This window comes from Poecilia formosa, unplaced genomic scaffold, assembly GCF_000485575.1.
Source record: "Poecilia formosa unplaced genomic scaffold, Poecilia_formosa-5.1.2 Scaffold68, whole genome shotgun sequence".
Lineage (NCBI taxonomy): Eukaryota > Metazoa > Chordata > Actinopteri > Cyprinodontiformes > Poeciliidae > Poecilia > Poecilia formosa.
The window spans coordinates 1,012,182-1,025,370 of record NW_006800007.1 but is presented as its reverse complement, the minus strand read 5'-3'; the positions used below and the strand labels follow the sequence as shown (position 1 = coordinate 1,025,370).

Genomic DNA, 13,189 nt, shown 5'->3' with positions numbered 1-13,189 from the left:
TTCGCTCAGATTTCACACCCTGAGCGCTGTCAGAGCGTAAACAGCCGCTCTGACTGGTTGTTTGTTTATTTCTGCTACCTGTTTGCTGGAGAGTCTGCGCCTGCAGGAGACGCTCCTCTCTCTTCTCCTGCTCCTCCTGGGACTTCTGGATCCTCTCCTTCAGGCAAACCATGTCGCAGCTCGAGTCCAAGGACTGTTGGCACGAAAACGAGCCCAGGCTGAAAATACTTATTCCATATTTAAAAGACACAACAAGGCTTCTCCTGTCATAAGAAATGATCTAATTTTGTGTGTAATGTCACAAATGAGACCGTATGTAAAAAAAAATAAAAATAAAAAAAAATAAAAATAAAAATTATTAGCTAAGGAACAAAAAGTCTTAGACCAGGATTATTAAATAGTTAAAGGATAAAAATGAATCAGTTACGCTGGCTTTCACGTCTTATGTTTTCATTTACAAGCAGTTTAATCCAGTTAGAAAACAATAAAAGTTCAGATTCGTCTTTCCTTTGATACGATTGCAGCTGAGCATGATGCTCTGGGGTTTAAATGAGCTGCTTCATGTTTATTTGCAACAGTTTGGACCTAAATGCTACAAATGGCTTTACAAATTGAAAGTTCATTATTAAAGATGACAACATAAACTAAAAACTGGAGTAAACGATTTTTATGTAAACAGTGTCAGACTGCTGCTTTATTATTTCTTCTTATGAAATTGAACGTAATTTCAGATTTTTGTGTAACTTTTGTCAAAGTTGACGTAAAAAATGCGCCATTATTGTGACTAGGCAATAAGTTACCCCAGAAGTTATTGCAATAAACGATAATATTGTTGTTTTGACACAATTTTCAAATAATATAACGATAACAGCATAATAATGAAGGAACACATTCTCAAAGATTAATAAACTTAAACTTCTAATGAACATTTAACACTGGAACTGGAAGACATTTTAAATATCCAAAATAAATAAACCAAATAACAAATAAAATTAATTATGACATCTCTGTAAATAAACTCTGTTTAAAAAACGTTTTATTTGAGACCGAAGCACCAGACTGAAGACTTTTGTCATCCAGTTTTTGGTAGAAAAAGAGAGAAAACTATAAATCATGGAAATGGAAATAATTGAGCTTGTTTTAATTTATTAAGTGATTAATTGTTACAGGTAAATTTTCTAAGCTGCAGAAAGTTAATTGTTAGGAATGAACAGATATAAAAATTTGGGCCGATGCTGCTGTTGTGGCATTATTTACCAATATTTTATTTGATCAGATTTCTTATTCGATTACTCAACTAATCATCAGAATAACTAATAGATTACTCGATTACTAAAATAATTGTTTATTAATTAACATTTTGCGTCTCCAGGCTGGTATGCTTACCCGTCGCCGTGTGATATGTTCGGAGGGTTGCCTGAGCGACTGAGGCACGTTGGCGTTGCCGTTGGCAGCATCGAAGGGGCAGAAGGTCGGCGGGGTGCCGTTGGGAGATTTGGCGAGGTGGGCGAGGTCCGAGTCCGTGTCGCATCCGAAGACGAAGCTGCAGAGCGAGTGGCAGTGGGCCAGGATGACCACGGCCTGCACCAGCTCAGCCAGTGACCAGCACTGCTCACCGGCCTTCAGCAGCGACTGGAGACAACACAGAGGAAAAACAAGACGCTTAGCGCACCGCTCCGATTAATCTGACTGGCATGTTTAAGACATTACTACGGAGATTAAAAGATACCATATGAAAGTAACAACCTTTAAGGAGCTACTAAACATACTTTCTATTAAGCAAACATGATCTGATGAAATATTCTGATTTTAAATGTTGTGTTTTTATTATTTCTTAGCAGGAAATTATCATAACTAGGAGAAATAAAGGCAATTAATTTATATAATGTGATGGACTTTCAATAGTATTTGAGTTTATTGAATGGGACTGTATTATGCATTGTGCATTATTGGAGTAAAAACTAATAAATTAGTTATTGAAATAATTAAGGATAGTTAGCATGTCCACTGATAACGGCAGATAAACGGTTTTCCTGGGACAGTAAGATGTTTTTTCACCATTGACACATCCAGCAGCGCATACACAAACATGACTGACAGCGCCAAGATCCTCCTCCTGGCTAGGCTGTTTTTGACCAGGAGCAAGTCGTAGCTCAGAGACGAGGTGGAGGAGTTTGATCTTTTCACAGATCGTCTGTCTCATGTTAAACTGTCACAACATGTTAAAAAGTTTTAACAAACATGTAAAAACTATATTGTTGTAAAAGTTACACACTGCAGCTTTAAAATGGACTTTTATTCAACAGTTTATTTCTTCTTCCTGGAGAAAAAAAAGTTATTTATCTCTGCAGCTCCTCCAGAGCTACCATGAGCCTCTTTTGTCTCAGTGTTTCCGTTCCAGACGATGGATTTAAGTTCAACCTAGCTTAGCGTAGCTTAGCTGTCAGACCAAAGGGCGCTGAATAAACTCTGCGTACCTGGATGTGGGAGCAGGCGGTGAGCCAGGGCTGGTGGGCCAGCACCTTGTTTATGTGGTCAAGCAGGCGAAGACGAGGTGGAGCCGCTTCCAGACCCTGCAGCCACAGCGGGTCCCCGCCGGCCCTCAGGAACTGGGCCGAGTGCAGGCACACCAGGTAGCTGCAGTGATAACGGGCCGCCGCCTGCAGAGGAACGGTCAGAGGAGAAGTTTTAAAAGAACAGAGCAGCTGAAGCCGAGCACTTCGAGCATCAGCAGCCAGGTCACCCACCATGATGGCGATGTAATGGCGGTACGGCAGCGGCAGGGGGCCGTCCATGTGCAGGATGTAGTGCTGTGTGCGCAGGAAGCTCTCCAGATACTGGGGGTGGGACGCCATCTGCTGCGACACGGCGTCCACGCTCCCCCTGCTGACCAGCGCCTTCACAAACAGCAAGGACACGCGCTCCTTCTCGCTGTTCACCATCACCTGCAGAAACCAGAACAAACAGACGACAGGTTGGTTTGTGGCGGGGAAACGGTGGAACAAACGACGTTCCACCCATTGTTACAGAAAAACGAGGCTGAGGAAGTAACTATGAAACAAAATCCAATCAGGAGGATCTGATTTTCTCACTGTGAAGTCAAAATAATTCAGAGAATTGGAGTTAGGAGACGGGAGTTGGCGATATGGACTGACATTATTTTAATAATGATATAGATTATGATAAATAAAACTATTTATTATTACTTCTTTAGGTAACTGTATGGCTGTGAATGCATGGCACAGCCTTCATCATGCCACAAACACAACATTCCCAGCTTCTTTAAGATAATATGTACTTATTAAAAGGTAGTTTGTGTTTTCCAGGCACATGGTGCCATTTTATAGCATAATCAAGTAACTATGTTAAATTCAGTTATCATAAAAATACTGTATATATATCAGATATTACTTAAAAGAAATTTTTGTTCCTAATTTAATGCCTTGAAATTGGGCCTCTGTCTGTTTAAAAACTCCTGCTCTTTCTGAAACTCCGCCTTCAGGAAGTCATCACAACATTTAACGGCGTTTTTACCAGCGTCCCACAGCCTTCATCACATCAGCTGAGCTGATGTGCAGCTCCACCAGGTGTCTGCTAATTGCTGCTGGCTAGTCTGAAGGAGCTCAGTAGGGGAAGCTTGGAAGCTCAGAGGAGGAGCCGCATCTCGAAGGCGGAGCTAAGGCCATCCAGGTGTTTTGCATGGCTGAATGGTTGTCATGGAGATTAAGGGATTTCTCAAACAGGCATGGAAGAATCAAAGCAACACTCCAGGAAATAACATTGTAACATAATGTAAAAACTCTAAAAAGTTGATTTTACATGATACTGGCCCTTTAAAAAATTGTTATTTATATCACTAAACTGCACATAGTGACTGTACTTAATATTTTCAAATTTGCTGACATTTATTGATGAACAAACAGTGGAGAAAAAAGCAAAAATAAGATTTCTCATCATTCCCTCAGTTTTTTTTTTATTTACCATCAATATCCAAATTGTATCATGGCAATGATAAGAAAGTTTTCATGATAAATGCTGAACGATACGATAAATGCCCACCACTACTATGAGAATCAAAAGGCATCCATAAACTCTATATCCAATGAAACAGACGTAAACATGAGCAGCACAGCGCCGCCCTCCCTTCACAGCCATTACGGCCCTTAGATTTATAGCCAGGAACGTCTTGGCCCAAGATGAAGTTGGAGCGTCCAGCACCATGTGACGGCGGGCTCAGGCTGCGCTTTGGACCGGAGTCATGTTCCACACCTTAAATCAGAGGAAGAGGGGCCGTTTTGGAAGAAGAGCGGCGGTGCCACGGAGAGTTAACGCATTCCTGACTTTATTTTTCCTAGAAATTCAACAAGCACCCAAACAACATCTCAACAGAAGCAAAGTCGGATTGTGTTCAAGAGTGAGAGAGGCTTCTTTAGCTTGTTTGATGTTTATCTAATGTAGTCGAGACGCTGGATTAACTTGTTTATTTGAAAGCTGAAAGTAAGAGAGAAAAAAAAGAAAAAGCACAAAAAATGCCGTTTGAAAAGGGGCTTTACACTGAGGAAGCGAAGATGAAGAAACTAATATGAAAACTGAGCGGAGGAGGCCTGAAAGAGGGAAGCTCGGCGAGGATCGAAGACGTGGAGGAGGCCAAAGACTCAAACATGGGAGCGACTGCACTGAGGGGCTCAGGACCAACAGAAACAGACCCATGCAGAGCGGGAGGCTGGCCGGCCCGCACCAGTAGACATTTATAAGCTTGTTTTCCTTCTCTCTACATAATATAATGGCTTCTAGGAAAAGGTGTTCAGGAGCCACAGATCCAGTTCCTCTGAATGGATCAAATGGTTTCACTTCAACTTCAAATGTAGAAACTGTAAACCTTATCTGGATCTGACAGTCTGTTCTGCCTCTGATCGTCACACTTAAATCAGAGAAATACTACCTGAGGAAAGAAAAAGAAAACTTACATTTGATTTATTAAGGAAATAAAAGCTAGCAAAACCAACCTGCCCTTGTTAGCAGGAATAAAAAAAGCATTTTGGGTCTCCTAAAATGTCATTTCTGTGTGGGTGGAGGGGAAAACAGTTAAAAACGTTCATGTTTTATGAAAAAACATTTCTGTGTTGACAGTTAGAGGCTACATAGTTCTCATTCAACGTCACACTTCCGAGAACTTTGTAGCTGGCAGCCATCTTGGTAGGTATCCGTATCTAACTCTCATGACAGTTGGCATGACAACAATAAACAAGCCACAAGCTTAGAACTAGCTCTCACCTCATTCCTATCTAACTTATAAACAATATAAGTACATCACATCTATTACTTGATTACAATTTTTGAGTAGTCTTGTTGTTGGTCTCTGAGCCATGGTGAATCTATGCTTTCCACTTTCCTACCAAGATGGCGGTTCAGTGGCACAGATCACTTCTGGTTCAGACGTATGGGGTGATTACTTTTTCATCCACGGTTTCCGATGGCTTCATCTCTTAATAAATGAAGCAGATTGAAAACTGTACTTTATTTTCTCATATTATCTTTGCCTGATATAAAATAGTTTGATATGATACCAAGTGTGGAGAAACGGGGCAAATACTTTTTCACAGCTCTGCTTGTAGGATGACCGGCGCAAACAGAGAGTAGCAGAGCTTGTTTTTGCACCTAAGCCCCGTATGGCTCTTTAGTATTCAGCAGCATGTTTATCTGACTCAAAGCTCCATGTGGTATTTCACTTCTCCTTGCAGGGGATGATGGTTCCTGCCTGATCCTGCAGTAAGCTCCACCTTATGACCCAAATAGTCCTAAAGGACATGCTAAACAGCTCGATCCTTATGAACGACACCTTAATCTTGTAGTTCCATACAAAGCAAAGTAACCAAGAGGGGTTTGGAGTTAAATGAAACATGCCGAGGCACAGACCCTGACCTTCTCCAGGCTGTCGGCGCCCACAAGAAATAGTGGAGGAGGAGAATGTGGAGAGCACAGGTGGCTGCCAATCAAAGGCCTACAAGAGCGCATTCACATGGGTGTTACTCCTCGAACACAAGCGCTACTGATTAGCATGCCTAGCTGCTGAATCTAGGTTACTGCTCCATGGAGCGCTAGCTGGCCGGATCGCTGAAAGGAGCAGTGTTGCACCAAGCAGCATTTCAGAGGCCTGTGCTGCAGAAAACACGCCTCATTTCTCAAGGACCTAACATGTCGGGAGGCACGGGCCTATTTTTATTCCTCCTCATGGTAGAATGGGCTCAGATTGCGATGTTGAGTGATCACACTTCCATTTTTAGGGTAAATGACACATGAAGCGGCTGATTGAGAAATTTTCTGGCAGAATTCACAGTGGCATGTAAATCTATCCTACCTCTGAGATCTTTCCATGTTTTGTCACATCAGTGTCTTTTGGGGATTTTAAGTGATAGATTTACACAAAATGGTGCATAATTCTTCAGTGAAAGGAAAAGAATCCATGGTTTTCACATTTCGACTCAATAGCTGTGTTTCCATTAACTATAAAATTGTGCAAATTTGAATAACAAATGAAATTCAGTTAAAGGAAATAAATTAAAAAAAAAAAAAGTTTTTGCTCCAGGATGAGGTGTTTTTGAACTGTATCAAAATTAGTGTATTTTGCAAACCTGCAATGGAAACACTTTTCTCGCATCACACAAGTCATGTCATCAACGACCGGATGCCACCGCTGTTACGCTAACTCTGGTGTAAAGCACCTCTTGCTTTTGTATAGACGAATGCGTTTAGACACTCTCTCTGTAAAATAAATAATAAAATGAAATGGGAAGTTGGAAAACCCAGTGGGTAGCCACCAGCATCGACATGCTAGTTGTTAGCCTCTCCAATGCTGCACAAATGAGTTCTCATTTGCCAGCGCCAGCCAAACATTAATCTGATCAATATCTGGCTTCAGAATACCCAAGGAAGTAGCCGCTGTTGGCAATAAATTTATGTACAATAGCTTTCAACTAAAAGTAACAGTTTAAGACAAGAGATCACACTCAAAAATGTGTTAGTGTAGTAGTTGAAAGAAAAAACAAAACAGTTTAAGCAACAAATCCTCTAAATACCACACAGTCCATGGATGTGATTTTGAAATCTGATTTAACACGTGTCAAAAGTCGGTCTTGCACCGGGTGAGAAGATTGTCTTTGTCATCACTGGCATCCCACGTAAATGATTAGGAAATTGGAGGGTTTTTGGTAATTTCTAACATGTCTGGACAAAGACTGACAGAGAAGTCAGACAGAAACAGGAACTACAGTAAAGTTGAGCATTCACAAAGCAGGAAATGACACATCCTACCTCTTGAACAACATCTGTCTGCTGACAGCAGCAAAATGAAAGATGCAGTCATCCATTTGGGAAAAGGTTTCATGAAAGTCATCTTTACTGCGTTTAAAAGGAGTTTTAAAAAGGCAATTTTGATCTTTACTGGATGAAAACAAGCTAGTCTTTTTGATAAAGCATTCCTTACTGCCTGCCTACCTACATGAAAAAAATCACACCCACATAAGAAGAAAAAAACCCAACTGAGAACCATTTATGCATGTGTGGGAGGATGCATAAAACAACAAGGAGAAATCATCTAGACAGCTGTGTGTGCATGACAAAACACACTCTGGCTACCAAACCTAAATATCTGTTGTGATTTAGTCAGAATAATAAAGTGTTTAAATACTCAGATCACAACAGACTTAAAAAGTTTCCAAACTCTGAAGAGGTCATCAGCGCAGAGCTGAGAAAAAAGTAGGTCAACTTCTAGATTCTAGGTTTTGATATCAGACAAAGATAACCTGAGTCAATATGTAAAATTTAAATCAAATTAAATGTTTATTTGATTTAGAAAACAAGCTGGTAAATAAACCAAATAACCGTCTGTGTGACTATTGGAAGCAATAACATTACTAACGAGGAATTTTGTCCTGTTCTTCTTTGAAGGATTTTGTGAGTAGAAACAACCTGTTTATACCTCAGCATATCCATTTGATTCAAGTCTGTGCTTTAACTAGGACATCTTTTAAACAGTTTTTTGTTTTGTCCAGTTGTTCAGAGGTGGAATTGTTGTTTTGGATCATTTTCCTACTGATTAACCCAGGTGTGATTGAGCAGATCTTAAGATCATGGACGGACGGCTTTTCTAGTAGAGAACATAAATCCTACTCCCATTACTCACACAATCCCCTACAGAGTAAGTGAGCAAGTCAAATTTTAGACGTTTTAAGATCTTTTTAATGCCACCTTGAATTAAATTTAGGACCTTTAGCAAAACATGTTACTATAAGAGTTGGTTGGGGGACCTGAGCATAGCAAAAAGGTTTAAATTTACGGGGTCTGTTGGTGGTCCAGTTTTTGGTACAAAGAAAAAAAGTCATGCAAATGGAAATTATTGAGATTTTTTTTTTTTTTTTTAATTTATCATGTGATTAATTCATTGATTTACTGCTTACTGTGACAGGCCTAGCCAAGACAAAATTTAAGACCTGTGATTAACATATTTAAGGCGAGGCATCCCTGCCCTAAAGCAGCAAAGCAACCCCAGATCATCACACTGCCACCACCATGTTTCACTGCTAGTATCAGAGCTAAGTAAAGTCTGCACTGGTAAGGATTTTGTTATGCATTCTTTTGTGAATTCGTGGATTGGCATGTTCTCTTCATTTGTGGATAATCACTTTATAAAATTAGACATGTTTTATATAATTAAATGTCTGTGTCTGGCAGTAATCAGGCCAAAAATGTGGATAAGCACAACTAATTATTGGTTTTTAACAAAGTGGACAATTTGCAAACTAGTATTTGAATACATTTTGGTTATGTTTGGTGATTTTAAACATTTAGAAATGGCAAATAAACTTAATCTGTGAGGGGGCTGATACTTTCCTTTTTAATGACACTGTGTGTTGATTGGAGAGGTTGCATGAGGCAGCAGAGAAATGAAAAACATGGGTGACGTCACTGAGGGGAGGATAGGTAAATGCAGACAAAGACAGGCTTTGATCGCTGGCAGAAAAACAGCAGCACTGTGCAAGCAGCAATATGAAGTGGAGCAAGGGTTCAAGATGACACACAAAGAAGTGGAGGAATGATGCAAGCTTTTTTTCTAAGAGTGAATGGTGCAGATACAAGAGAGGAACATTCAATCTGCATTCTGACTGATCCTGGAGAGATTGTCCATCGTTATCAGAAAACATTAACACCCTCTTTCCTCCTTGCCGGAAACAAGCACTCGGGACCGATTTTGGCTCTGCAACCTGAACTCAAGGAGTAATGCAAAACAACCCAGCTGCAGCCCAGAGCAGTTTGCACAGAGCAAGAGGAGGAGGGGGGTTTGGAGCAGCACTGCCAGGAGAAACAAAGAACTAAATAAGCCCAAATTCATCAGTGAGTGATCAGATCTGACTGTAAACAAAGCAGACAGGTAGAGCAAGGGAGATTTCACTGATAACAGGCTATATTTATTGTTGTTTATTCCCCCAACAAGAAGCTCTTTAAAAATGAAATGTGAAATTATGTGTCATCATCTATGAGGAACTGTGAAGACAAAGGAAAGTGGAGAAAAAGTGGCACATGCTTGAACTGAAACCAGAACTGCAGCTCACATTGCTCTCTGTTTTATTCCATTCCATTTCTGTACTCCACAATCTGCAGCAAAACATGTCTTTGTTGGACTGCGTTCGGCACAGCGCCCCCTTTCTGTTGCAAAGCGGAAAACAACACCAAGAGGAGAAAAACAACTTTGATTGGCAGTCCAGTTCAGGCGAAAAAAACAGCACAATAAGGACGCTCACAAGGGCTGCCGTAAAGCTGAGAAATCTCTCTGTTAACGTGGTTTAACACAATTATCACATTATTTTGTCCATGCATTAAAAAACAGCAGTAATTAAATGGCACTGCATTACTTCACACCACACTGAAACACCTTTTTCCTCATCAAACTCTCAGATGATGTCACCTTCACCTGCAGCTTCATCCACATAAACGTCCCCAGCCGTTACTCGTTTATCTCCAGTGCGATAAAATTCAAAACATACTCGGCCTCATATTTTAAAATGACACTGAAGAAAAAAAAGAAAAAAAGAAAGAAAAGAAAACTGTACAGTAGAGCAGACGTTTCTGTCTTTGTCCGGCCACATCGAAACTAACCTCCCAACATCTTCTACTTGTTTTCTCTTCTATAAAAACAGCCGTTTTTAGCTCAACTCTAAGAGTTAACGTTTCAACGCAGATGGCTCGAGCTTTACGTGACATTTTAACGGCTGGTGATGAAAAACCACTTGAATGGTGAGTAAGCCAGAAATAAACCAAATAAACATTATCCGGTCACTTGAAGTGTTTAATGTGAGTTTCTGACCCATTTCCTGAGCGATAGATGTTAACGTTATAAGTTCGGTTCGCCTATTTTCGTTTGCTAGCGCTAGCAAACTACAGCCGCTATAGTTAACGTTACTGCGCTGAAGTTGGGTTCCGATTTGGAATGACAGTAAAAGGCCATTTCGCTGCTTTCTCCGAGTACTTTTTAAAAAAAAAAAATTAGTTATAATTTAATTTTGAGGTATTTAAACTGATCAAACCTGAACTGAATTATTAAACATCGCATAAAGACCCTTTAAAATACAGTCTGTGATATGAGAAACTTAAATTTTGTTTGTAAGAACACAAAACATGCACATTTGAAGTCGTTTTTGGTATGTACATAAACTTAAATTGACAGACTGCATCGTAAGGAATCTAAATTTAATACAGAATAAAATTTTTAAGCTGAACCTCATCACCCCAAAAAAAGACCTAATAGCAAAGACGCTGTACACAAAGACTTTGTGTAAATCACAAAGAATAATTGTGTTCAGCTTTGACTAGTCTAGATACAGCAGTTTACACACATAAAACTTCATTAAAGTAGCCCTCATGTATGTTAAGAAATATAATAAAGATTCCACACATCATTGACTTTTTAAAGTTGCTAACAGAATAATTTTGCATATTACAATTGGTGTTTTTTAAGCTCTGTTCAGTATAGAATACTTTAACTCAAGATTGAGCTTCCAAATTGTTGAAGTTTTCACAAATAATCCAATATAGGGTGGTGCTAATACCAAAAAAGACACAAGTAAAACAAACGCATCATAAACAGTTTCTTTACTTACTTGATTACTGTAGTCCATCATAGGCTTGGTTGGCTATTCTATTAGAAATTTCATACTTGTCCTAATTTGACAATACAGAATAAAGTTTTCTATATTAAAGAATATACAACAGGTGTTAAATAATCCAGGAAAGGTTTGACTGTCCAACTACTTTGGTTTTAATGGTTGACCCAATCTAACTTGGCCCTAATGCTGCAATTTGGAGAAAAAAAAGCTTTCAAATTGCCCTTTTTGTTGTTTCACTTATAGAATAAAGATTTCATGATTATTAAAACGTGTCCTAAATAGTCTCTGATCAGTGTTTTGTCTGTTTATTGTGGTTTTTATAATCCATTAAATCATAATTTCTTATGGTCTCACATTCATAACACGTATTTCGCAACATCACAACTGTGTTTTTAAAACGGGTTCATCCTTGTAGCATAATCCTTTCTAAGTTTGACTCGTCATAACCATTGTGGTTTCTGACTTAACTATGGGCAAAATGCTTATAAATAGCTTTAAATGGCCTTGTTTGTGTTTTGAGTGATAGAATAAGGGATTCAGAAATTAAAACTGTATGAAACCCTGAGTAACTTGTAGTCAGAGTGACAAATGTCAGTCCTGGTTGAACCTTTCTGAAAGTTGAGGCTTTCACAATGTAATGAGGTGCTAAAGCTAAAAAAAAAAAAAAACAAAGTAGCCCTTTTTGGGCTTTGAAAAGACCAATAACAGCGCCATGAACTGTTTTTAAAGGTTGTGTAATTAACGTAGGTTTTACAGTGATACGTATGTTAGATTTTTATCTGGAGATAATTAAAGATCAGATTCTCTTTAAAGATACGGAATAGCCCTTTACTCAAGTTCCAAATCGAAGGCTAACTTCAGCGTCTAGTCTTACACTTTATTTCAAAGTTTCCTATCTGAAAACAAATGAACCAAACTAACTTCCAGTTCAACTGACAGCAACGACAATATGTAATTAACGATTAAAAGAAAAGGGAGGCTTTGTTTTAAGCGCCTGTAAAGAGTGGAGCCGTTTTCTTGACAGAGAGACAAATGAATGAACGGTTTTGACTTCCCAGGCTTACCCGTATAATCCCAGCCTTACCTGCTTCTGGACCCGCTTGCACTGCGATATTAGGGGGTACTCCATTTTACTCGTACAGATGATCATTTTCCAAAAACGGTGTCGTCCTGCATGGATCCGGTTGGAGCTGCTAACAAAAGGGAGCGCTTCTGCCGCTGGCCCCCGGTCAGCTTGTCTGAAGCTGCAGCCTGGACTGAGGAGAGCAAAGCTTCCCGGAGCAGAGCTGACAGCTCCAGTAACAGCCCGGCCAATCACCGCGCAGGAGGCGGAGCTGCTAGCCGGAGGGGGTTAGCTACATGCTAATGAACATCTGCAAAACAACAGAGGAGAGGCAGGGACACGGCCAGACTGTCAACTTTTTACCAGCTCTGTGAGGGATGAGCTTCTGTCTCTGCATCTCTGACCCAGTTCGTTGTCTTGGAAAAAAATATTGCAACTATTTATTTATTTATTTATTTATTTTTATTTATTTATTTTTTTTTACTTTTCCACAATTTGTGACAAACTTTCCAATATTTTTACGGAGTTTAAAGCTGAAATATGTAACTTTTACAATAAATGTGTTTGTTTTGTTAAAATTATCATTATGTCGCGATATAACGATAAAAAAAAACATGAGCTCCTCTGCCTTCTCCCAGTGCTCCCAGAACTAATTGCTAGCATGGGTGAGCTAGAGGGGGCAAAAGGTGGCACTGGGACCAGATCCTTCCTGTTCACTGGTTGGAATCATTGCAATCTACCCAAATAGGGAAAAAAAAGGATAAATGTGAGTGGTGTAGAGAAAAGAAAGTGTATAAAAGTAGCCTTGGTTTCTCTTTGGCTTTGCCACTGACTGCTAGTGGTGCAGGAAAAGAAAAACGACTCCATAAAGAATCACAATTCCTAGTTCTATTCCATATTGATTCAAATTGCTCAAAAACTGTTTTTAAATTGTTTAAGTTGTACATCTATTTGCGAATATACTGCT

The 13,189-nt window shown here is 39.5% G+C and overlaps 1 protein-coding gene across 1 annotated transcript in view; it reads right to left on the bottom strand.

Annotated features, from left to right (window-relative positions):
• Positions 1-12,491, bottom strand: part of sesn4 (sestrin 4) — a 16,528-nt gene extending 4,037 nt beyond the window's left edge. Inside the window, exons 1-5 of the mRNA XM_007555066.2 lie at positions 12,244-12,491; positions 2,748-2,945; positions 2,478-2,660; positions 1,387-1,632; positions 79-193 (exon numbers count right to left, since the gene is read on the bottom strand). Of these exons, the coding sequence (XP_007555128.1) occupies positions 79-193; positions 1,387-1,632; positions 2,478-2,660; positions 2,748-2,945; positions 12,244-12,309 (808 nt within the window). The 5' untranslated portion in view covers positions 12,310-12,491. The remainder of the gene's footprint in view (positions 1-78; positions 194-1,386; positions 1,633-2,477; positions 2,661-2,747; positions 2,946-12,243) is intronic.
• Positions 12,492-13,189: the final 698 nt, after the last annotated feature.